Source organism: Mustela lutreola, chromosome 5 (assembly GCF_030435805.1).
Source record: "Mustela lutreola isolate mMusLut2 chromosome 5, mMusLut2.pri, whole genome shotgun sequence".
Classification (NCBI taxonomy): Eukaryota; Metazoa; Chordata; class Mammalia; order Carnivora; family Mustelidae; genus Mustela; species Mustela lutreola.
This window is the reverse complement of record NC_081294.1, coordinates 139,098,311-139,124,475: the sequence shown is the minus strand read 5'-3', so window position 1 is coordinate 139,124,475 and position 26,165 is coordinate 139,098,311. Positions and strand designations below refer to the sequence as shown.

The window sequence follows — 26,165 nt, the reverse complement described above, 5'->3', positions numbered from 1 at the left end:
AATACTTGGGGACAAAATCAGATCACACCTTAATATACAGTTGATTGGAAAACCAACTTCCAAATCATGGATACTCCTTAAGTCTATTGAAAAGCAAAAATGATGTGATGTCGCCGGCACAGCAATCTTCTGTCCTGAGGCTGTTTCTGAAGCATGGGATGCGGGCACTGGCTGGGCCACAGAAGCAGGTATGGAAGGACCAACGGCTAGAATGAACACAAAAATTCCAAAGAAAAAATTCCACTTGGTAACCGTTTCTCTTAAGTTATTTACATCACTTACAACTATCTCCCTTTACATGAAGTATGGCACTTTTAAGAAAAGATACCTCATTTACCTTTAAGCAAGGAATTTGGTCACTTGCCTCTGTGAACATATGAACTGAGCCATCAACTTCTTAAAGTAACTTACCCAAAACAAGGGAGGCTTTTAATGCCATCTTAGAACCATGTAAAAAAGATCTTACTCTTCACACAGCATGCAAAACATAAAAGCATATGCTACTGTCTATTGTTGCAGGGATGTATGCCTTCAGCCTGGCAGGCACCAACTTCTTTCCAAGAGGCAGCAACACTTAATATTTGAAGGGCTGTACTTGAGGCTTAGGGCAGATAATAACAACATCACTTTTTAAGAAGTAGCTTTGGCTATTTTAGGCACATATGTTGTAGTCTAACAGAAAGAGCCATCTAGTGCAATCCTATTACAGACCAGAGAGGTTTAGCAAGTAGTTCAAGTCCTACAGCTATTTGGTGACCAAGTGAGAAGCTCCACCTTAACCCTTCACTGCTAATCCCCCACTACTCTAATTACTTTCACTACGAAATCCAACCGCAGACCCTCATGCAGCAGATGGGAAAAGTTTTTAAAACCAGGTAAAACCATTCCGAGTCTCTTCCTTAACTGTACGATCAAACAATAAGTGTAATGATTACTGCCGTAGGCAGTAAGCTCTTCTCCCTCAAATTCCAATGAATTCACAATGTTTAAGTGTTTACTAGTTAAAAATATGTTCAAAAGAACTACTTTCTGTAATTTCTTCTGAATGAACTATTGCTTCTAAAATAAAAGTAATAGAAAAATTCTCTTACCTTTTAGCAAATTCTATGGTGAAGTTATAAACTCAATTTAAATTTAATTCAATTTAAACTGATCTTTTTTTTTTTTACATCACCAAGCATCATTGGCTCTTTAAAAAAAAAGCTCACCATTTACTTACAAACCTTGAAAACTCTCTTAAATCATTAATTAGACGGCTATAAATGTACACCTAGAATATCTATAGAAAGAACATCTTACCCTTTGGATTTGGTTTTGTGTCCTTATCATACTGTAAGCTTTCCGCTTCACTTCCTGTTGCATCATCTTTTGTGGGAGGTGATGGGTTTTGAGGTGGAACAGGGGACACACTTGGTGACTTTGGCCCAGTGAGTGTCTTCTCTTTTATAGGAGTTAAAACTTGCTTCTTTGAATGCTGTAGTTCATGTTCATTCTGGGTCTTTAACTCAATTAAAGACTAAAAACAATTTTTAAATAAAGTATAATTTGCAAAGCACTTTCCTTCATAATTAAGCAAAAAACGGGACGTTGTTTTTTTAAAAATATAAGCTTCCTTTCCCAGTTTGGATATTCCTAGTCTATTTTTCTTCATAATTTGCAAATTTTCTTATAGCATCTAGGACCAGAAAAAGGAAGATGAACAGGAAGGAAATATGATATCCAGAGCTGAGTACCAAATTGCATCCTAACTGGTAAGAAGGGATATTTGATATAACAAGTCAGGCCAGATGTCCCTGGGAATCGTTATTACCAAGGCAATGAACACAATGGAGGCCTGTTACTCAAACAAAAACATATCTAAATTGATTTTCTTCCTCTCCTTTGTTCAACTTTCTTCTAAAGATATATACATACATACACACACACACGTATATGCACATACTTAAACTCTCGCTTCAGTTTTTCTACCTTCAACTCATAACCTACCTAAAGATCAGTTCCTCAAAAGAACAGTACCCTAAAGTTGATTATATAGAATCAAAAAATGTTTTTACATCTGAACAAATACCGATCTCTGTTGCCTAAAGACAGTATGAGGACCATAAAGCACCAATGAACCAAGAACTTTGTCTTGGCTCCAGCAGTCAACTGAAACCATTACCATCAACACAGATTCCCAGAAACTAGGTCTAACGACATTCTCTTTCCCAGGAGTTCCTTTTCTGGCAGTGACTGACCAGGAGCTGGGGTTGGGGGGAATGGTTCCTACTACATGAGAAGACAGTATGGGGGCATCTAGGAGTCTGCTTGAGATTTTTTCATTTTGCACCCTCCTCTCTAAAAATAAATAAATCTTTAAAAAAAAAAAAAAAAGAGCAGAGGGCATCTGGGTGGCTCAGTCAGTTAAGCGTCTGCCTTTAGCTCAGGTCATGATCTCCAGGTTTTCGGATCAAGCCCAGCATTGGGTTCCCTGCTTAGCGGGGAGTCTGCATTTTGCTCTCCCTCTGCCTCTCCTCCTGTTCGTGCTCTCTCTCTAATAAATAAAATCCTTAAGAAAACAAAACAAAACAAAACTGCACACATGGACTCTATAAATACTTAATGAAGCAGAGTTGGGAAGCTAAGGTACTTTTCAGAAAGGAAGTTATCGTATAACGTAGGCCACTAATTAATAATAACAGTTTCCTACGAAAGGTAGCTCTATGGAAGTTCAGCTTTTAGGAGCAGTCCCGAGTGACACCGCAAAAGCTGGAGGAGGGGCTGGAGGGTCACCACTTGCCTGGGCGTCTATGCCTTCTCTCTGCAGAGCCACAGACACGCCGACAGTCGGGGCTAGCTCCATAGGAATAGGCGCAAGCTTTTGTTTGGCTCGGTTTGGAGGGTCAAGAATAAAAGCACCCTCGACTGTGACTGGGCGCTGGTTGATTTCTGTACTCCCTTTTTTCAGGAGTCCAGTTAAGGGTACCTCTGTACTTCCAAGTGACTGGTCTCCACAGCAAAGATGGATCTAATGTGAAAGAGAAAAATCAAAAGAGGCTTAATATTCTCTCCGGTCTCCTAAACACAGAAACTTAACAGACAGTTAAGGGCACCTGGGTGGCTCAGTCAGTGAGCATCCAACTCTTGGTTTTGGCTCAGGTCATCTCAGGGTCATGGGATCAAGCCCCATATCCAGCTCTGCACTCACGCTCAGCACAGAATCTGACTAACAGATTCTTATACTTGATGGTTAACATTGTTAATAAGGCACAAAGTTTACTAAGAACTCAATAATAGGGGCATCTGGGTGGCTCAGTGGTTAAAGCCTCTGCCTTCAGCTCAGGTCACGATCCCAGGGTTCTGGGATCAAGCCCCACATTGGGCTCTCTGCTCAGCAGGGAGTCTGGTTCCCTCTCTCTCTCTGCTTGCCTGTCTGCCTGCTTGTGCTCTCTCTGTCAAATAAATAAATAAAATCTTAAAAAAAAAAAAAAAAAAAAAAGAACCCAATAATAAAGCCATTTGCCTCCACTTTTTTTTCTCTCACTACTACATACTCATAAATTACCACCCTTCTCTCTTTTAGGAGTTATGGTTACTTTAATATTTTACTATGCTGTTTCACAAACTGTATCATTAATACATGCATGTAAACAGAAAACTAATACTTCGAGCATTTTTTTCTATTTCCATTTCAACATTAATTTAAACACAGTTCTAAAAAGATAAGTAAGTTAGTGGATCCTGCCCTATTTGGCAACTATTTGTGTTCCCTCTCTCATTGTCTCTCTGTGTCAAAATAAATAAACAAGCAAACAAATAAATAATAAAACTAAACTAAAATAAAATAAAATAAAAGCAACTTTCTGCAATGCTTACCTGTAGTTTAGACTGAAGAGCCAGGTAAACATGAAGAATTTCTATGCTGCTACGTATTCGAACAGATGCTCTCTCTGGCTCAAAGTTTGGGTTGATTAAATCATTGAAGGGTTCATTTGTAACATCATTTCCCAGCAAAGAATAGTAAAAGAAAAATTCAGGCTGTCTTTCTGGAAGCTTCATGGTACATGGAATTAACTAAACATTCAAGGAAAAAGAAGAGAGTATTAATTTGTAAACCACGCATGTCTTTAAGATATCTGCTTAAAGACCTATCTTGAAGACAAACTTTAAGATATCTGCTAAAATACTGATTTTTTTTTTAAACTTCTAAGTCTACAATTATTCACTCAGAATTCCTACATCTCTGAAAAATTACAACCAAATGATCGGTTTAATGTTTCAAGGCTTATTTCAGAAAAGCCCAGAGACTAAAACATTTTTAGAGACTTCTGTTGTTTTCAAGTTTACTTTTCATTCAACTGACCCATGAACGAGTACATGGAAGTTCTTTTAGAAGGAAGTGGTCAAGTATTTTAAACTGAGCTTTCTTTATTTCCATTTACCTTATTTCATCTTATTCTCACTCTCCTACCCTCTTCATTTCTAAGAGAAGGGTTTTACACAACTGTAATCCAGACTATTAAATGTAACACCTTAGCCCAGGCCTTCGCAAAATACGCTTTCTAGCCAATCTGTCCAAACTGGGAAAACTATAAATTAATAGTTGCAAAAAGACACTTGCTTTAATGGGAGAGTTACTTCGCAAAGTTTGTACTTTCATAGCCACTCATGGCAAAGACGTGGATTCTTGGACAATACAATATGGAGTCATCTAACAGACCAAGTGCTCACTAGCACACTGTTAAAAAGACAGTGGTTGTGTTCATCGATGGGTTTTGAATATATCCTAGTGATCATACAACAGGGCTGTTAAATAACTATATCCTGACATGACAGTTACCTAAGACATCCTTTTAGGCCAAGCAGAGTTACAGGACAGCTTGTAGAGTTCGTGACAATAAAAGAATTAACCACTTAGAATAAAACAGCCCCCCATTCAATAGTCACTGGTCTTGTGTGAAATAACACAGTAGATACTCAACGACTCTTGTTTCATATATATTTTTGTATGTGAAGTAAATGCTTACTTGAACCCCATACATTCAACTGTATTTGAGTAGGTTTTAGTCTATCTAGAGAGAGCCAGCACTTCTATACCTACAGTTGTTAAGAGCAGATTCTGAATTAAGCCCCCAATTCTGGTTCCATCCATGGGTTACTGTGAAGCTTTGGATGTCACAGTACTACTAACTATTCTATCAATCTGTACCTCCATTTCTTTTAGGCTTGTTGGAAGGACTGGAAGAGAGAATACTGGTTCAATAGGACAACTCCATCACACAGCACAGAGTCAGCTGTGCACAACTGAGCTGTGCTCAGGAAAAGCTCTGAGGCAAAAATATAGTATCCTTACCAGTGACTATTTCAGAGTTTAATTAGACAAGACTTTTGTTTCTTCCATCATCAGAAAGCAAAAAAAAAAAAAAAAAAAAAAAAAAATCTTAAGAACTAAAGATAGCCCTTAAATATTTCACAGTATATTTAATTTTAAGTTAATTCCCACTAAGAAAAGATTCTTTCAAAAATCCTTTAACATCTTTGTATTTGGAAGGTAATTTTTTTTAACCTTCGACATTCAATATTTAGAAAACCAACCAGTCCTCCTGCTCCTAACTCATTCCTCCGTTCTGTAACAGGACAGCACATGTCCTGAGTCACTGAGGAGCACCTGAAAAGGTATTATTTCTTACCTTTATTTGTTGCTTGGTGCTTTCTCACACTACACTTCTCACTAGCTTGAGGAAAAATCTAAATGACTAATTTATAAAACCCTTGGCTTGTCTATACATAATGAAAAAAGGAAACAATATCAAAAGATAACTAGATTACTGGGTCCAATTTTTTGTTTTTTCATTATTGTAAAATACATGTAACAGAAAATGTGCCATTTTAACGATTACAAAGCATGCACCTCAGTAACACTGAGTACATTCATAATGCTGTGTGTGCACTGGTCACATCTGGTTCCAGAATGCTCTCATCATTCCCAGGACAAATACTGCACCCATGAAGTAAAAGCTTGTTGAGAGTAGTCTCATTAGTAGTCTCCATTCCCCCTCTCCTCCAGCCCCAGAAAAGCACCCATCTGCTTTGGATCTCTATGGATTCACCTACGCTAGTCTATTTCATATAAATGCAAGCACACATCAGGTGGCCTTGTGTGTCCAGCTTCTTTCACTTGGCATGCGTTCAAAGTCTGCCTACACTGCAGCACCTGTCAGCACCCTGTTCCATTATAGTTGCGTAATATTCCATTGTACGGACATGCATTTGGTTTATCCATTCATCCAGTGGCGGACAGCTGGGTTGTTTCCACCTTTTGGAAACTGTGAATACTGCTTACTACTTTGCTGTGCACGTTTTCATTTTTACACCTGCTTTCAGTTCTTCTGATTCACACCTAGCATTGACATTGCTGGGTTCCACACTAGTTCGGTTTACTCTTGAGAAAAAACTGTTCGGCTTCCTTTTTAGCAGAGGAGCCAATGGTCAGTCATCAATCTGGTTTTTAAGTTTTTAAAAACTAAACGGAGTGACTGGTCCCAGTAAGTCATCTTGTATTACGAAGAGCTGTTTTAGTTGTGGATTCAATAAGTCAATTACTCTCAACAAGCTTTTACTGTACAAATGTAGCTTCACACATACAAACTACATGATAGTCATTTTGGTTATATTATCTCATCCCTCATCCTTATATGGAAAGTTGGTATTATCGTCACTCGACTCCTGAGAAAACTCAAGCCTCAGGAAGGTTACGGTGCCTAAACTGGAGGAGCCAGCTAGTAAGCAGTGAGTAAGCAGAGAGAACGCAAGCCCCATAACAATCCATCTTACTCCAAAACCGTGTAAGAGGGAAGAGAGCATAATACTGGAACAAGAGAATGAGGGAAGTGACTCTATGTCCAGAAATACGCAGGCCCTTTACTTAGCTGTAAAACCTTCCTAAGAAATGGTTTCCTGATCTTGAAAATGAAAATAATAATCCCCTAAAATTGTGGGAGGATTAAACACAGTAGTTAGCATAATCCCTGGTCCATAGAAAAGGACACACAGTAAATGATGAGGAACAATTATGCCACCCAGAAGAGTTGAAAAAAATTAAAGTGGTAATGTAAAATGCCTTCGCATCTACTTAATAACACAGTAAAAATAGAACAGCCTCATTATCTAACATGTACCCTGATGTGGTTAATGAAGGCAGTGACATCGGACCTTCCCCCAGCAGGAACGGCATATTAAGGTGGAGCAATTCATAAGCAGGGCTTTATGAAGAAAAAGAGAGAAACTGATGGAGAGAGCCAAAAGCATGAATATGGAATGAAAAATTTTAAATATTTCCTGAGAAAAAGTGTTACCTGACACTCTTCCAAGTCATGTACATATATATGGTCACTATCAGGTATTTCACTTATAAACGTAGACCTTGTGGGAGCTTTGTACCTCTGAGGAAGTTAACAGTACAGTAAAAATTGAAGTCATAAGCCATTTTCTCTATTTTCGAAATTGTTATTTCAGCTGCTATAGACTAATATAATGTTGAAAGTGGGCTGGATCTTGAGAAAAACGATGGAAGGACAGCTCATTTTGGAAGGAGGCAACGTTGGCATGGGTCGTGAGTGTCCCTGCTCTCCTTGCTGAGGGCACCGAGACCACCAGGCCCGGAGCACTCTCCCCCAGGCTACTTCCCGGGGTTGCTTGTACAGCTTATAACCTCGAGGGATTAAGTATGTTCCTAGAGAGAGACCAGGACTTTTTACATTGCCAGTGGTCTATCTCCCAAGTTCTGTGCTCCTCAGCTGTGGAGCTGTTGCTTCTCCTTCTGTCTGCCAGTCCCCCTGCTTGTGCTTGCATGCAGTCTCTCTCTAACAAATAAATAAAATCTTAAAAAACATAAATGATAAAAATAAAAGAAAAATCAATGTTTTCGGATCATTGTGAATCCCTCATCAGAGGGAATGTCTCACCTGCTCCAGCTGGGTGGCGAAGGCTATGGTCACCGACATAATGAAGAAGTCAGAGCAGTACTCTGCTGGGCCGATCTGATGGTAGCCTCCCTCCTCATTTAGCACCACCACAATGTCCTTGGGGTCAAGTCCAGAGAGGCTGGCAGGTACTTTATGGGGAAAACCACAATGCAACTACATTACAGTTTGCCATAAACCACGGTAAGATTTTGAAAGCCGGTTATGCTTTGTATTTTGCTGGAGAGTTTTCATGGATACACTCAGTACCTCGGTAAATTTCTCTATTCTTTTTCTTTCTTTCTTTTTTAAACACTCTCTCCCAAGAAACCATTTTTAACCACCATTTTCCTTCTAGTCTGAAATATGGTAACATTTTAAAATTGAAAAAACTGCAGAGAAGAGACCCCATAGGTTTCCAGAAGGAAGTGAATCTTTTTTTTTTTTTAATATTTTACTTATTTACTTGACAGAGATCACAAGTAGGCAAAGAGTCAGGAAGAGAGAGAGGAGGAAACAGGCTACCCATTGTGCAGAGAGCCCAATGTGGGGCTCGATCCCAGGACCCCGAGACCAAGACCTGAGCTGAAGGCAGAAGCTCTAACCCACTGAGCCACCCAGACGCCCCAGGTAGTGAATCTAAACCACAGACTGAACCATCAGCCCAGCGTGGCTAAGAAGAGAAAGGGCAATGAATGGAGAATAAGGGAGTAGGAAACAGTGTTCCAGGCAGAAGGAACTGGAATACACAGCCTGGGAAGAAAAAGCACGCAGTGGGAGAGGTGGAGGGGTGGCGGGGGTGGCGTGTTGGCTCACAAGGTGAGGACTGACAGGCAGGAAGATGCGGGGTCGAGGCCCAGTGAAAGATTCCCTACACTCCACACTCTAATGCTGGGGTCATTTTTCAAGATTAAGAGGAGAGCATGAAACAATTTTGGGAAGAGAAGTGATATAATGCATACCTCAAAGATATGCATCCCCCATCAATAAGCAATCCTCTCCAGATTCCTATTTTGCAGCCTGAGAAATTGTACCTTTGGCTTGAAAAGGAGCTTTAAACCAAACGGTTCCCCCAAACAGTCAGGCAGCTGGAAAGACAGCTCGGACTCTAATAGGGGGAAGGCAGCATGCAGGGTTACCCCTGAAGAAATGAACTTCCTACAGCACTGGCTAAATATAGCCAAACAGTTAAGCACACAGATGCTCCAGTAACACAGACCGAGGTTTCAAACCAATTCTGCCATTTACCAGTTTTATGAAGAACCTGTAGGATTTCTTCCTGTTTCCATTTTTTGCTCTGCAAAGCTTTTATAATGTTGTTTAGAAGATCAAATTAAATAATCAAAGTAAAGCATCTGACAATCACTTTAATTAAAGACATCCACAAAACAGTAATGTCAGCAGAGCTTAAAAATGAGAAGAGGATGGGCGCCTGGGTGGCTCAGTTGGTTAAGCGAATGCCTTCGGCTCAGGTCATGATCCTGGAGTCCTGGGAGTCTGCTTCTCCCGCTGATCTCTCTCCTCTCATGCTTGCTCTGTCTCTCTCAAATAAATAAATAAAATCATTAAAAAAAAAAAAAAAATGAGAAGAACTATGACAGGTCTCCTAGTGCCAAGGAGTTACAGGCACAAGTTAAAGTTAAAGGGACGAGAACAAGGATAAACCTCCTGTAAGACTGGAAGGACTAAAGGTGTCAGTGTGAATGTACACGGTTCACTAAATGTACAGATAAACAGATATAAAGGCATATGTACCCATTTTCATATATGTGTGTTTATGTATACCTACATAAACCAAATCCCTCACTTTTTTCATTAGAAGGCCCTGGCAGCAGAACACCCCAATAGCAATAGGCATACCTTGCACCTAGACTCTTTCTTGTAAGGAAGCAGGGCTCCCTGAACAAACAGCTGAATCCAGGCCTAGAGAGGAAAGGACATCAGCCTGTACCATCTTCCTATGCCAGAAACCAAGAGAAAGTGCAAAGAATTATGGAGACAGGCTAAAGGAAACAAGCAGCTTGAAGGGGTTCTCCTTGCACAAATCTGGGACAAACAATGATAGATATTTTAACCCATTAAAAAAAAAAAACAGTAAATTGAAGGTTTAAGGAATGAGTACTTTGGCAATTTCTTAATAATGAGTCACAAAATATCAATTCCCTAAGAAAATAGTAATTTACAGTTGAGAACAGATACACACTACACCTTAATCAAGTGATCAGAATGAGAATCATTTTATCATCAGTAATGAAGCAAATCCAAATTACATGCCACCTGCAAAGATGAAATGAGAACAACAGAGAGCATCACATCCGTGATATTCATGCCAAAGATGTACAACCTCCATCTATTAACAGACAAGCTGAAACGGTGCAGGGGGACAGGCTCACCTGCACCCAGTTATGGGACTACAGAAAGGTTCGCCCTCCCCACACCTTCCCTCTATGTTACAAAAGGCTTATTTTCTTTTTACCCAGTATATCGTGTCCACCTTGCAACAAATAATTACAAGGCATATTAAAAAGCAAAACAAAAAACTAGGTTTCTAGCTCAGGAAAACAGAAAAAACGGCAGCAAATTTTTGCAAATTAAGTTCAAAGCCAGCAGAGGGAGAGAAATAATTAAAAACTAGAGCTTCAATCAATGCAGGAAATCAATGAAGAAAATCACAGAAATCAAAAGCTAGCTCTCCAAAAACATCTATCAAACCATTAAGCATTTTGCCAATGTAACTAAGAGAAAAGGAGAGAAAACACAAATTATTATCAGAAATAAAAGAGACATCTCTACAGATTCCATGGACATTAAAAGGATACGGGGGGGGGGGGGGGGCGGGCAAGATGGCGGAGAAGTAGGAGACCCTGTTTCAACTGGAGCCCTAAAGTGAGCTAATTATTTACCAGAACACCCTGAAAACCATGAAATCAGCCTGAGACGTAGGATTATACACCTCTGGATCTCTACAGAGGCAGAAGACACCAGAGAGAGGTAAAGCAGAGTGGGAATGCTCAGACTGATACTGGAAGATAAGCAGACAGGGGAGGGAGCCACCAGAAGCGACCCATTAGAAAGTAATACCCCACACGAAAGTGCTCTGTGGTTGGGAACCAGCATTAACTTGGAATCTCATTAAAAGCACTCAAAAAAAGCGAAAGATCTTAAGGGGCAACTGGTGGAATCAGGCAGTCATGGGCACGGGCCTAGGCCCACCGCCAGCAACCACCGGTGCCAGAGAGAGTGCGGCGGAGCCTCCAGTTTCTGGCCACCGAGCTCCCCCTGTGTTGTGTAGCTCGTACCACCGCTAGGCTGGGCGCACTCCCGCCCCCACAAGAGGGAGTCTGGTGACCTCGCCAGCCTACGCTCCCTAGAAGTACAGCCTTTTGCGCTCTGTGGTACTATGCAAACGGGGTCTGACCCACTCCCCAGCCTGGGCCTGAAGGAACTCAGCACGACCTCTGGTCGGGATCCCTTGGCAGCAACCTGGGCAACCATCAAGTCTGGACCCCAGAATCAGTCCCAGCAAAGACAGCCAACAGAAGTAGACTCCCTGGACCAATATCACTTGCAGCTTTAGAGGCACAGGGGTGCAGAGACAAGCGGGAGCTTTGGGCGACCCCTGAGACAGTGGCTGGGGACTTACACTGCCTGCACTGAGGTTGCACGGTTCATGGAGTTTGCAGAGGGGAGTCTGTGTGCTCTGAACCACCCAGAAGGGAGCAGACTGAGGCTTCTCTCTGAGATGGAGGTCTGGGTGCAGTTCCGCCTTCCACTAAACTTAAAAGCCACTAAAACCTCCAGAGAACAAAAGCCTGAAAAACCGGTTTCCACAGAGCCCAGCCCCTTGATAGGGGACAGGAGGACTCAACCCACAAATCTGACTGAAAAACAATGGGGCAGTCCTCTCTCCCAGAAGACAAGCCAAAAGAACGGGAAGACAACCACTACAGGGTCCCCATAAAACTGTAAAACCCCAATATCAGGGGAAAACAGTATGTTAAGCTCCTGGTATTGCCCTAAAACCTGTATATTTCACAGATCCAACTTTTAATTTTTAATTCATTCTCACTATTCTTGTTCTTTTTAATTTTTTAACCTACTTACCATTTCAACCGGAGGATTAATACAACATATTCCATAATAACCTTTTACTTGAACTTTTTTTCATACACGTACCGTGTTTTTTCCTTTTCTATTTTTAATATACATATACATATAAGCTTCAAAGTAATCCTCTTTCACTAATCAATACTACCCCTATATATAAACCAGTTTTAATCTCCCTTCATCTCTAGAAAGTTGAGTCCTTTAACAAAGTTATCAAGATACACCCAGGAATAATTCCTCACCCACATCAAGGATTTATAACCACCCTCCCATCTTTTTCTTCTGCCAGTGTTTCTGTGTATTTGTTTTTGTTCTGGTAGTATATAAATCTTATCCTTGGGGATCATTTTGGCTGGGTTGTTTTTTTTTTCATTTACTTTTGTTGGTCTTTTGGTTTGTCTGTTTTTGTTTGTATACCTTATAAATCTTATCTTTGGGGTCCATTCTGGCTGGGTCTTCTCTTTTTTTTCCCCCTCTCTCTTTCTCTTTCTCGCTCTCTTTTTTTCTATCATGACTGATATATTCAGCGATACATCCCCTCAACCACCTCGCACCAAAATGATTAGGAGGAGGAACACCCAACAGAGGAAAAATTCAGAGACTGTGCCCTCTCCATCAGAATTATTGGATAAGGACACAATTCAGGGTTAGAATTATCTAGGCAAAGGCTAGGTTGGAAAAAACCATTAGTGACAACACAGACTCTCTAATGGCAGAAGTGAAAACCGCCTGGGAAGAAGTTAAAAATACTATCAATGAGATCCAATCTAATCTAAATACTCTAACAGCTAGGGTAACCAAGGCAAAAGATCTAGAGGACAAATTGACAGGAAAAAAGGATCAGGAAGAGCCCTGGAAGAACACCTCAGAAGCCATGAAAATAGAATTAGGGAAATAAATGACCCTATGAAACGGTCCAACGTCAGAATTATTGGGATCGTGATAAGGTGGAGAAAGAGAGAAGACTAGAAGATAGAGCTGAACAAATTTTGGATGAAAATTTTCCCAATCTGGGGAATGGAACCCACGTTTGTGTCCTAGAGGCTCAAAGATCACCCCCCAAGATAACCACTCTAGAAAGACCTCGAGGCACTTGATTGTGAGACTGACGAATCGTAATTTTAGACAACTGCTTCTGAGGGCAGCTATGGGGAAGATTCCTTACGTACAGAGGAAGGTCTATCAGAATAATGTCAGATCTGTCCACAGAAATCTGGCAAGGCAGAAAGGAATGGCAAGACATATTCAGGGCACTAGATGAGAAAAGCGTCCAGCCAAGAATACTTTATCTAGCAAGAGTGACATTCAAAATGGATGAAGAGATAAAGAGCTTCCAAGACCTGCAGAGTTTAAAAGAGTATGTGACCACCAAGTGAGCACTACAAGTAATAGTAAGGTGGGGGGGTATAAAAGAAGAAAGAACCCAAGACTGACTTAGAACAGAAATTTACAGAGACAATCTACAGAAACAAGGACTTCACAGGGAACATGAGGTCAATAAAAACGTGTCTTTCAATAATCACTCTCAATGTGAATGGCCTAAACGCTCCCATAAAACAGCACAGGGTTGCAGACTGGATAAAACGACAGGACCCGACCATATGCTGTCTACAAGAGACATGTTTGGAACCTAAAGATACATCTAGACTGAAAGTAAAGAAATGGAGAAGCACCTTTCATGCCAATGGGCCTCAAAAGAAAGCTGCGTAACGATTCTCATATCAGATCAATTAGATTTTAAACTAAAGACTATAGTCAAGAGATAAAGAAGGGCGCTAAAACATTCTTAAAGGGTCTATCCACCAAGAAGATCTAACAATTGTAAATATTTATGCCCCCAATATAGGAGCAGCCAATTACATGAGACAACTGTTAATCAAGATAAAGAGTCACATTGATACGAATACATTAACAGAAGGGGATCTTAACATGCCACTTTCAGTAATGGACAGATCACCCAAGCAGAAAATCAATAAAGAAACAAGAGCATTAAATGACACACTGGACCAGATGGACCTCATAAATATATACAGAACATTCAACCCTAAAAAAACAAAATACTCATTCTTCTCCAGTACACACGGAACCTTCTCCAGAACAGACCACATACTGGGTCACAAATCAGGACTCAACTGATACCAAAAGACTGAGATAATTCCCTGCATATTCTCAGACCACAAAGCTTTGAAACTGGAACTCAACGACAAGAAAAAGTTAGGAAGGAATTCAAACACCTGGAAGCTAAAGACCACCTTGCTTAAGAATGTTTGGATCAACCAGGAAATCAAAGAAGAACTTAAACAATTCATGGAAACCAATGAGAATGAAGACACATCGGTCCAAAACCTATGGGATATGGCAAAGGTGGTCCAAAGGGGGAAATACATAGCCATCCAACCTCACTCAGAAAAAACTGAAAAATCCAAAATGTACCAGCTCTCTTTACACCTTAGAGAACTGGAAAATCAACAAAAAATTAAGCCAACCACACACACAAGAAGGGAAATAATCAAGATTAGAGCAGAGATTAGTGAGATAGAAACTAGAGATACAGTAGATACATCAATGAAACTGGAAGTTGGTTTTTTCAAAGAAAGATCGATAAACCACTGGAATGAATCCAAAAGAAAACCAAATGAATCCAAAGGAAAAGAGAGAAGGACCCAAATTAATAAAATTATGAATGAAAAGGGAGAGATCATGACTAATACCAAGGAAATAGAAATAATCATCAGAAATTATTATGAACAGCTATATGCCAATACGTTAAGCAACCCAGACGAAATGGATGCATTCCTGGAAACCTATAATCTCCCAAAACTGAATCAGGAAGAAATAGACAACCTGAATAGACCAGTATCTAGAAACAAGATTGAAGCTATGATTAAAAACCTGCCCAAATACAAGAGTCCAGGACCTGACAGATTCCCAGAATTCTACCAAACATTCAAAGAAAAAACAATCCTATTCTCCTGAACCTGTTTCAAAAAAAAAAAAAAAAACAGAAACAGAAGGAAAACTTCCAGACTCTTTATGAAGCCAGCATTACCCACACCAGGCAAAGATCCCATCAAAAAGGAGAATTTCAGACCAATATCCCTGATAAATACGGATGCCAAGGTTCTCAACAAGATCCTAGGTAAGGGGTGCCTGGGTGGCTCAGTTCGGCTCAGGTCATGGTCTCAGGGTCCTGGGATCAAGCCCCACATCAGGCTCTCTGTTCAGCAGGGTGCCTGCTTCCTCCTCTCTCTCTGCTAATTGTGATCTCTCTCTCAAATAAATAAATAAAATCTTAAAAAAAAAAAAAAAAAAAAAAAAAGATCCTAGCTAAAAGGACCCAACAGTACATTGAAAAGATTATCCCGGGCATATGGATGGCTCAGTGAGTTAATGCCTCTGCCTTCAGCTCAGGTCATGATCCCAAGGTCCTGGGATTGAGCCTCGCATCCGGCTCTCTGCTCGGTGAGGAGACTGCTTCCCTCTCTCTGCCTGCCTCTCTGCCTACTTGTGATCTGTCTGTCAAATAAATAAATAAAATCTTCAAAAATAAATAAATAAAAATAAAAAGATTATCCACCATGACCAGGTAGGATTTATCCATGAATTTATCCATGTGGGATGCAAGGTGGTTCAACATTCACAAGTCAATGTGATAGAAAAAAAATCAATAAGAGAAGAGAGAAGAACCATATGGTCCTCTCAACTGATGCAGAAAAAGCATCTGACAAGATACAGAATTCATTCCTAATTAAAATGCTTCAAAGTGGGCCACCTGGGTAGTTCAGTGGGTTAAAGCCTCTGCCATTGGCTCATGTCATGATCTCAGGGTCCTGGGATTGAGCCCCACATCAGGCTCTTTGCTCCGTAGGGAGACTGCTTCCCTTCCTCTCTCTCTGCCTGCCTCTCTGCCTACCTGTGATCTCTGTCAAATAAATAAATAAAATCTTTTGAAAAATAAAATAAATAAAATGCTTCAAAGTATAAGGATAGATGAAACATTCCTCGACTTCATAAAATCTATGAAAAACCCACAGTGAATATCATCCTCAATGGGGGAAAGCAGACAGCCTTCGCTTTGAGATCAGGATCATGACAAGGTTGCTCAACATAGTAATTTAAGTCCTAGCAACAGCAATCAGACAACAAAAAGAAATAAAAGGTGTTCAAAGTGGTAAAGAAGTAGTCAAACTCTCTCTCTTTGCAGATGACATGATACTTTATATGGAAAACCCAAAGATTCCACCCCCAAACTACTAGAACTCATACAGCAATTCAGTTATGTGGCAGGATACAAAATCAATCCACAGAAATCAGTTGCTTTCTTATACACTAACAATGAAAATACAGAAAGGGAAATTAGAGAATCAATTCCATTTACTATACCACCAAGAACCATAAGATACCTGGGAATAAACCTAACCAACAAAGTACAGGACGTGTACTCGAGGAACTGCAGAACACTCACAAAAGAAATTTAAGACTCAAAAAGATGGAAGAGCATTCCATGCTCATGGATCAGAAGAACAAACATTTTTAAAATGTCTATACAGCCTAGAGCCATCTATACTTTCAATGTCATCCCGATCAAAATTCCACCAGCATTTTTCAAAGAGCTGGAACAAACAATCCTAAAATGTGTATGGAACCAGAAGAGACCCCAAATTGCTAAGGAAATGTTGAAAAAAGAAAAGCAAAACTGGGGGCATCACGTTGCCTGATTTCAAGCTTTACTACAAAGCTGTGATCAAGAGAGCATGGTAGTAGCACAAAAACAGACACAGACCAGTGGCACAGAGTAGAGAGTCCAGATATGGACCCACAACTCTATGATCAAATGATCTTCGACAAAGCAGGAGAAAACATCCAGTGGAAAAAAGACAGTCTGGTCAATAAATGGTGCTAGGAAAATTGAACAGCTAGGTATAGAAGAATGAAACTCGACCATTCTCTTAAACCATACACAAAGATAAAACTCAAAATGGAAGACCTCAATGTGAGGCAGGAAACAATCAAAATCCTAGAGAAGAACATAGGCAGTAACCTCTTCGACATCAGCCACAGCAACTTCTTTCAAGACATGTCCCCAAAGGCAAAGCAAACAAAAGCACAAATGAACTTGTGGGACTTCATCAACATCAGAAGTTTCTGCAGGGCAAAGGAAACAATCAACAAAAGAAAGAGGCAACCCATGGAATGGGAGAAGATACTCACAAATGACACTAAAGACAAAGGGCTGATATCCAAGATCTATAAAGAACTTCTCAAACTCAACACACACAAAATAGATAGTCACATCAAAAAATGGGCAGAAGACATGAACAGATGCTTCTCCAAAGGAAACATGTGAATGGTTAATGGACACATGAAAAAATGGTCATCATCATTAGCCATCAAATCAAACACATTGAGATACCACCTTATACCAGTTAGAATGGCCAAAATTAACAAGACAGTAAACAATGAGTGTTGGGGAGAATGTGGACAAAGGGGAACCCTCTTACACTGTGGGTGGGAATGCAAGTTGCTGCAGCCACTTTGGAAAACAGTGTGGAGATTCCTTAAGAAAGTAAAAATAGAGCTATCCTATGACCCTGCAATTGCACTACTGGGTATTTGCCCCAAAGATGCAGATGTAGTGAAAAGAAGGGCCATCTGGGGGTGCCTGGGTGGCTCAGTGGATTAAGCTGCTGCCTTCGGCTCAGGTCATGATCTCAGTGTCCTGGGATCGAGCCCCACATTGGGCTCTCTGCTCAGCGGGGAGCCTGCATCCCCTTCTCTCTCTGCCTAGCTCTCTGCCTACTTGTGATCTCTCTCTGTCAAATAAATAAATAAAATCTTTAATGTGTCTGTTTAAAAAAAAAGAAAAAAAAGAAGGGCCATCTGTACCCCAGTGTTCATAGCAATGGCCACAGTAACCAAATTGTGGAAAGAACCAAGATGCCCTTCAAAAGACGAATGGATAAAGAAGATATGGTCCATATATACAATGGAGTATTATGCCTCCATCAGAAAGGACGAATACCCAACTTTTGTATCAACGTGGACTGGACTGGAAGAGATTATGCTGAGTGAAATAAGTCTAGCAGAAAGAGTCAATTATCATATGATTTCACTTACTTGCGGAGCATAAGGAATAACACGGAGGACATTGGGAGATGGAGAGAAGTGAGCTGGGGGAAAACAGAGGGGGAGACTTATCAAGAGAGACTGTAAATCCTGAGAAACAAACTGAGGGTTTGGGAGGGGAGGAGGATGGGGGGTTGGGTGAGCCTGTGGTGGGTATTACGGAGAGCAGGTATTGCATGGAGCACTGGGTGTAGTGCATTAACAATGAATTTGGGAACACTGCAAAAAATAAAATAAAATTTAACAAAAAAGGATACTGAAGAACAATTGTGAGAACTTTATATACACAAACCTGATAACCTCTATGAAATGAATTCCCTTAAAAGACAGAGTCTGCAAAACCTCACACAATCTGAATAGGTCTGTATCTTTTAATGAAATTCAATCAATAACTTTACAAAACAGAAAGCAGCAGACCCTGATGACTTCACTGGTGAATACTAGGCAACATTCTAGGAAGATAAACAAATTCTCTCTCATCGTTCTCAGATGACAGAAGCAGAGGTAATAATTCCTAACTCAGTCTATGAAGCCATCATTACCTTGACTTCAAAACCAGACCAAGACATTACACACACACACACACACACACACACACACACACACACAACCAGACCACTATCTATCATTAATACACATGTACAGATTCTCAACAAAATAATCGATGACTGAATTCATGGATTCAGTCATTTATCTATGGATAAAAAGAACTATGTACCACACTTGGAGGAAGCAAGGAGAAGTAGGAGACTGAAATATCATTAGGTCCCATGAGTTCAGCTAAATACTTACCAAACCATTCCAAACACCTACAAACACAACAGGAGATAGAAGAGAAGAAGAGCAGCAATTCTAGGAAGAGAAAATCGACCACTTTCCAGAAGATAGGATGTACAGAGAAGTGAATCTAAGTGAATCTACAGGAAGATAGACCGTGGGGGGAGGGGCTGGCTCCCAACAAGCGGCAGAGCAGCAGAGCACAAAATCAGAACTCTGAGAAGTCTGCTCCACTGAGGAACATCATTCCAGAGGCTAAGCGGGGATGGAGCCCTTGTGGGGACAGTGTGGTCTCAGGTCCTGCTGGGTCACAAAAAGACCAGGGGTGTGTGAATGTGGCAGAGCTCCCAGGTATCAAAGCGGAGAAGCCAATTACAGAGAGAGACAAACAGTGGGCTCTCAGCTCAGGGCTACCTTAAACCATGATCTGAGACACAGCAGGGCCACTACTCTTCGAGCAGGGACCCCACAAGTGGCAGATCTGAAGAGACCCTCTCCTTCTTCCTCCAGGGGGAGCAGCGTGGGAAAGCGTGATAAGAATCTGCTGGGTTTGGAGACTCCAAATGGGGCCATGTGACAGAGACAGAAATGCTCAGTCACAGGCCGGGTAAGCACAGCTAGAGACCAGGGAGAGGGGAGGGACTGACCTTATCGCTGACGGCACACTCAGGAGCGGGGCCCTGAGCTCTCAGCTCCTACCAGCTGGAGATTGGGAAGCCACCATTTTCATTCCTCTCCTCCAAAGCTGTATGGAACGCTTTCAGGGAATAAAAGCTCCTAGAGTGAACCAGTGCAGATTACACAGCCCGGACGCTGGCAAGGCTGGTACAATTCCGCCTCAGGCAAAGAAATTTGAGAATCACAGCAACAGGACCCTCCCCCAGAAGATCAGCAAGAACCTCCAGCCAAGACCAAGTTCACCAATCATCAAGAACTGTGGGGGCACCTGGGTGGCTCAGTGGGTTAAAGCCTCTGCCTTCTGCTCAGGTCATGATCTCAGGGTCCTGGGACTGAGCCCCACATCGGGCTCTCTGCTCATTGGAGAGCCTGCCTCCCCCTCTCTCTCTCCGCCTGCCTGTCTTCCTACTTGTGACTTCTTTCCCTGTCAAGTAAATAAAATCTTTAAAAAAAGAAAAAAAGAACTGCAGAACTACAGAGCTAGGGGAAAACAACGAACAGAATTCATGGCTTTTTCCCCCATAATCCAGCAAAGTTAAATTTTCTTTTAATTCTTTCTTTAATTTGTTTTGTCTTATTCTTTTTTTAAAAACTTTTCCTTTCTTCTTTTAATGTTTTTAAACTATTAGTGTTTTTAAAAAATCTTTTAAAATTTTCATTGTTATAGTCATATTTTATCCCTTCACTGTATTTAACCTTATTTTTGTATACATGGGGTTTTTTTTCCTTTAAAATTTTGGGATATAATTTCTTCTAATAGATCAAAATACACTCTAAATGTAGTGCATGGGCTTTGTTCTAGTCTCCAACCTGATCACATTCTCTTTTTCCCCTTTTCCAACAAACTTATTAATTTTTTTAGAATCTTTTTTTCATTTTCATTTTCATTTTTTACACTCATATTCCATCCCTTCATCATGTTTACCCTTATTTTTTAATATACAGTTTCTTTAAAACTTTGGGAGGTAGTTATTTTTTTTTTAAGATTTTATTTATTTATTTGACAGATAGACATCACAAGTAGAGAGAGAGGCAGGCAGAGAGAGAGGAGGAAGCAGGCTCCCTGCTGAGCAGACAGCCCAATGTGGGGCTCAGTCCCAGAACCCTGGGATCATGACCCAAGCCAAAGGCAGAGGCTTTAACCCACTAAGCCACCCAGGTGACCAGGAGGTAGTTTCTTCTAAGAGACCAGAATAAACCCGAAATCAAGTGGGTGGCCCTGTTCTACTCACCAGTCTAATAGGAAATTATTTTTAATTTTTTTATTTTAAATTATTTCCCCCTCACTTCTCCCCCTGGTTTCAGGTCTCTTCTGATTTGGTTAGCATATAAAATTCTGGGGTCTCTCCCACCCCTTTTAATATTTAGTTCTCATTCATCTATTCCTATCTGGATAAAATGATGAGGTGGAAAAACTCACCACAGAACAAGAACCAAAGAAGAACAAGAGGCAGTACTAACAGCTAGGGACCTAATCAATACAGACACTGGTAATATGTCAGAACCAGAGTTCAGAATGACGATTATCAAGGTGCTAGCTGGGTTCAAAAAAGGCATTTTTCGAAGGAAGATATTAGAGAATCCCTTTCTGCAGAAATAAAATCCCTTTCTGGGAAAATAAAAGAATTAAAATCTAACCAAGTTGAAATAAAAAAAGCTATTAATGAGGTGCAATCAAAAATGGAGGCTCTTACTGCTAGGATAAATGAGGCAGAAGAGAGAATTAGTGATATAGAAGACCAAATGATGGAGAATAAAGAAGCTGAGCTCAAGAGAGACAAACAACTTCTGGCCCACAAGGAGAAAATTTGAAAGATAAGTGATACCATAAGACAAAACAATGTTAGAATAATTGAGATTCCAGATGAAGAAAGAGAGGGGCAGAAGGTATATTGGAGCAAATTATAGTAGAGAATTTCCCTAATATGGCAAAGGGAACAAGCATCAAAATCCAACAAGCACAGAAAACTCCTCTAAAAATAGGTCCACAGCTCATCATCTAATAGCAAAACTTGTAAATCTTAGTGATGAAGAGAAAAATCCTGAAAGCAGCTCAGGACAAGTGGTCTGTAACATACAATGGTAGAATTATTGGATTGGCAGCAGACCTATCCACACAGACTTGGCAGGCCAGAAAGGACGGGCATGATACATTCAGAGCGTTAAATGAGAAAAATATACAGCCAAGAAAACTATATCCAGCTAGGCTGTCATTGAAAATAGGAGAGGGGCGCTTGGGTGGCGCAGTGGGTTAAAGCCTCTGCCTTCAGCTTGGGTCATGATCCTGGGGTCCTGGGGATCCAGCCCCACATTGGGCTGCTCCGCAGGGAGCCTGCTTCCTTCTCTCTCTCTGCCTGCCTCTCTGCCTACTTGTGATCTCTGTCAAATAAATAAATAAAATCTTAAAAAAAAAAGAAAAAAAAAAAAGAAAATATAAGGAGAGATAAAAAGCTTCCAGGACAAACAAAAATTAAAAGAATTTGCAAACACCAAACTAGCCCTACAGGAAATACTGAAAGGGGTCCTCTAAGTGAGGAGAAAGCCTAAAAGTAGTAGACCAGAAAGGAACATAGACAATATACATTAACAGTCACCTTACAGGCAATACAATGGCACTAACTTCATTTGTTTCAATAGTTACCCTGAATGGAAATAGGCTAAATGCCCCAATCAAAAGACACATGGAAATAGGCTAAATGCCCCATACTCAAAAGAGTAAGATTGATAAACCCCTGGCTATTTAGCCTATTTTATCAGAATGGATAAAAAAACAAGACCCATCAATCTACTGTCTACAAGAAACTCATTTTTAGACCCAAAGACACCTCTAGATTTAAAGTGAGGGGGTGAAAAAAATTTACCATACTAATGGACATCAAAAGAAAGCTGAGGTTGCAATCCTTATATCAGATAAATTATATTTTAAGCCAAAGACAATAATAAGAGATGAGGAAGGACACCATATCATACCTAAAGGGCCTGTCCAACAAGATCTAACAATTTTAAATATTTATGCCCCTAATATGGGAGCAGCCTATTATATAAACCAATTAATAACAAAATCAAAGAAACACATCGACAATAATACTATGATAATATTATAGGGGGGACTTTAACAACCCCCTCAATGAAATGGATAGATCATCTAAGCAAAGATCAACAAGGAAATAAAGGCTTTTTTTTTTTTAAGATTTTATTTATTTATTTGTCATAGAGAGAGAAGCAAGAGCAAGCACAGGCAGACAGAGTGGCAGGCAGAGGCAGAGGGAGAAGCAGGCTCCCTGCCAAGCAAGGAGCCTGATGTGGGACTCGATCCTGTGATCATGACCTGAGCCGAAGGCAGCCGCTTAACCAACTGAGCCACTCAGGCGTCCGGAAATAAAGGCTTTAAATGACACATTGGACCAGATGGACATCACAGATATATTCAGAACATTCCATCCCAAAGCAACAGAATACACATTCTTCTCTAGTGCACATGGAACATTCTCCAGAATAGATCACTTCCTGGGTCACAGATCAGGACTCAATTGGGATTGATTGGGATCATTCCCTGCATATTTTTAGATCACAGTGCTCTGAAGCTAGAACTCAATCACAAGAGGAAAGTTGGAAAGAACTCAAATACAAGGAGGCTAAAGAGCATCCTACTAAAGAATGAATGGGTCAACCAGGAAATTAAACAAGAATTGAAAAAATTCATGGAAACAAACGAAAATGAAAACACAACTGTTCAAAATCTTGGGGACACAGCAAAAACGGTCCTGAGAGGAAAGTATATAGTGATACAAGCCTTTCTCAAGAAACAAGAAAGGACTCAAGTATACAACCTAACCTACACCTAAAGGAGCTGGAGAAAGAACAGCCAAGAAAGCCTAAACCCAGCAGGAGAAGAGAAATCATAAAGATCAGAACAGAAATCCATGAAATAGAAACCAAAAGAAGAGTAGAACAAATCAACGAAACTAGGAGCTGGTTCTTCAAAAGAGTAAGATTGATAAACCCCTGGCCAGACTTATCAAAAAAAAAAAAAAAAAAAAAAAAGAGAGAGAGAGAGAGAGAGAAAGGACCCAAATTAGTAAAATCATGAATGAAAGACGAGAGATCACAAGCAACAGCAAAGAAATACAAACAACTATAAGAACATCTTAAAAGCAACTACATACCATCAAGTTTCACAATCTGGAAGGAATGGATGCATTCCTAGAGATAAATAAATTACCAAACTTGAACCAGGAAGAAATAGAAAATCTGAACAGACTCATAACCAGTAAGGAGATTGAAGCAATCATCAAAAATCCCCCAAAAAACAAGAGCCCAGGGTTCGAAGGCTTCCGAGGGGAATTCTATCAAACATTTAAAGAAGAATTAATACCTATTCTCCTGAAACTATTTCAAAAAATGGAAGGAAAACTTCCAAATGCATTTTATGAGGCCAGAATTATCATGATCCCAAAAAGGAGAATTACAGACCCATCAAAAAGGAGAATTACAGACCAATATCCTTGATGAACACAAATGTGAAAATTCTCACCATAATACTAGCCAATAGGATCCAATAGTACATTAAAAGGATTATTCAAGGGGGTGCCTGGGTGGCTCAGTGTGTTAAAGCCTCTGCCTTCGGCTCAGGTCATGATCCCAGGGACCTGGGATCGAGCCCCGCATCAAGCTTTCTGCTCAGCTGGGAGCCTTCCTCCTCATCTCTCCCTCTGCCTGCCTCTCTGCCTACTTGTCTGTCAAATAAATAAATAAAATATTTAAAAAATAATAAAAATAAAAATAAATAAATAAAAGGATTATTCACCGTGACCAAGTGGGATTTATTCCTGGGCTGCAAGGTTGGTTCAACATCTGCAAATCAATCAGTGTGGTACAATACATTAATAAAAGAAAGAACAGGGGCACCTGGGTGGCTCAGTGGGTTAAGCCGCTGCCTTCAGCTCAGGTCATGATCTCAGGGTCCTGGGATCGAGTCCCACATCAGGCTCTCTGCTCAGCAGGGAGCCTGCTTCTCTCTCTCTCTCTCTCTCTCTGCCAGTCTCTCTACCTACCTGTGATCTCTCTCTGTCAAATAAATAAATAAATAATCTTTAAAAAAAAATAAAATAAAATGAAAGAACAAAAACCATATGATACTCTCAATAGATGCTGAAAAAGCATTTCACAAAGTACAGCATCCTTTCTTGATCAAAACTCTTCAAAATGTAGGGAGAGGGTACATACCTCAATATCATCAAAACCATCTATGAAAAACCCACAGCAAATATCATTCTTAATGGGGGAAAACAGAGCTTTCCCCCTAAGGTCAGGAACACAGTAGGGATGTCCACTATCACCACTGCTATTCAACACAGTAGTAGAAGTCCTAGCCTTGGCAATCAGACAACAAAAAAATAAAAAGAAAAGGCATCCGAATCGGCAAAAAAGTCAAACTCTCACTCTTTGCAGATTATATTATACTTTATGTGGAAAACCCAAGACTCCACTCCAAAAATGCTAGAACTCATACAGGAATTCAGGTGAGTGTCAGGATATAAAATCAATGCATAGAAATCAGTTGCATTTCTAAATACCAACAGCATGACAGAAGAAAGAGAAATTGTGTCGATCCCATTTACAACTGCACCCAAAACCATAAGATGCCTAGGAATAAACCTAACCAAAGAGGCAAAGAATCTGTACACAGAAAACGATGAGTACATAAAGTACTCATGAAAGAAATTGAGGAAGACACAAAGAAATGGAAAAGCATTTATTCCATGTTCATGGATTGAAAGAACAAATACTGTGAAAATGTCTATGCTACCTAAACCAATCTACACATTTAACACAATCCCTATCAAAATACCATCAATTTTTTTTGAAAGAAATGGAACAAATAATCCTAAAATTTATATGGAACCAGAAAAGACCCTGAATAGCCAGAGGAATGTTGAAAAAGAAAACCAAAGTTGGTGGCATCACAATTCCAGACTTCAAGCTCTATTACAAAGCTGTAATCATCAAGACAGTATGGTATTGGCACAAAAACAGACATAGATCAATGGAAGAGAGAGCCCCAAAATGGATCCTCCACTCTATGGTCAACTAATCTTCAACAAAGCAGCAAAGAATGTCCAATGAAAAAAAGATAGTCTCTTCAACAAATGGTGTTGAGAAAATTGGCCAGCTACATGCAGAAGAATGAAACTAGACCATCTCCTTACACCACACACAAAAATAGATTCTAAATGGATGAAAGACCTCAATGTGAGACAGGAATCCATCAAAATCCTTGAGAAGAACAGAGGCAGCAACCTCTTCGACCTCAGCCACAGCAACTTCTTCCCAGAAACATCGCAAGGGAAGGCAAGGGAAGCAAGGGCAAAAATGAACTATTGGGATTTCATGAAGATCACAAGCTTTTGCACAGTGAAAAAAACAGTCAACAAAACCAAAAGACAACTGACAGAATTGAGAAGATATTTGCAAATGACATATGAGATAAAGGGCTAATATCCAAAATCTATAAAGAACTTATCAAACTCAACACCC

At 40.2% G+C, this 26,165-nt stretch overlaps 1 protein-coding gene across 4 annotated transcripts in view; it reads right to left on the bottom strand.

Annotated features, from left to right (window-relative positions):
* Nucleotides 1-26,165, bottom strand: part of CEP120 (centrosomal protein 120) — an 82,164-nt gene that overhangs the window by 45,044 nt on the left and 10,955 nt on the right. For all 4 annotated transcript variants that reach the window (XM_059175740.1, XM_059175739.1, XM_059175738.1 and 1 more), the window contains 5 exons: nt 7,944-8,092; nt 3,856-4,053; nt 2,780-3,007; nt 1,300-1,516; nt 29-206 (listed from right to left, as the gene is read on the bottom strand). In XM_059175740.1, coding sequence (XP_059031723.1) covers nt 29-206; nt 1,300-1,516; nt 2,780-3,007; nt 3,856-4,053; nt 7,944-8,092 — 970 coding nt within the window. The remainder of the gene's footprint in view (nt 1-28; nt 207-1,299; nt 1,517-2,779; nt 3,008-3,855; nt 4,054-7,943; nt 8,093-26,165) is intronic.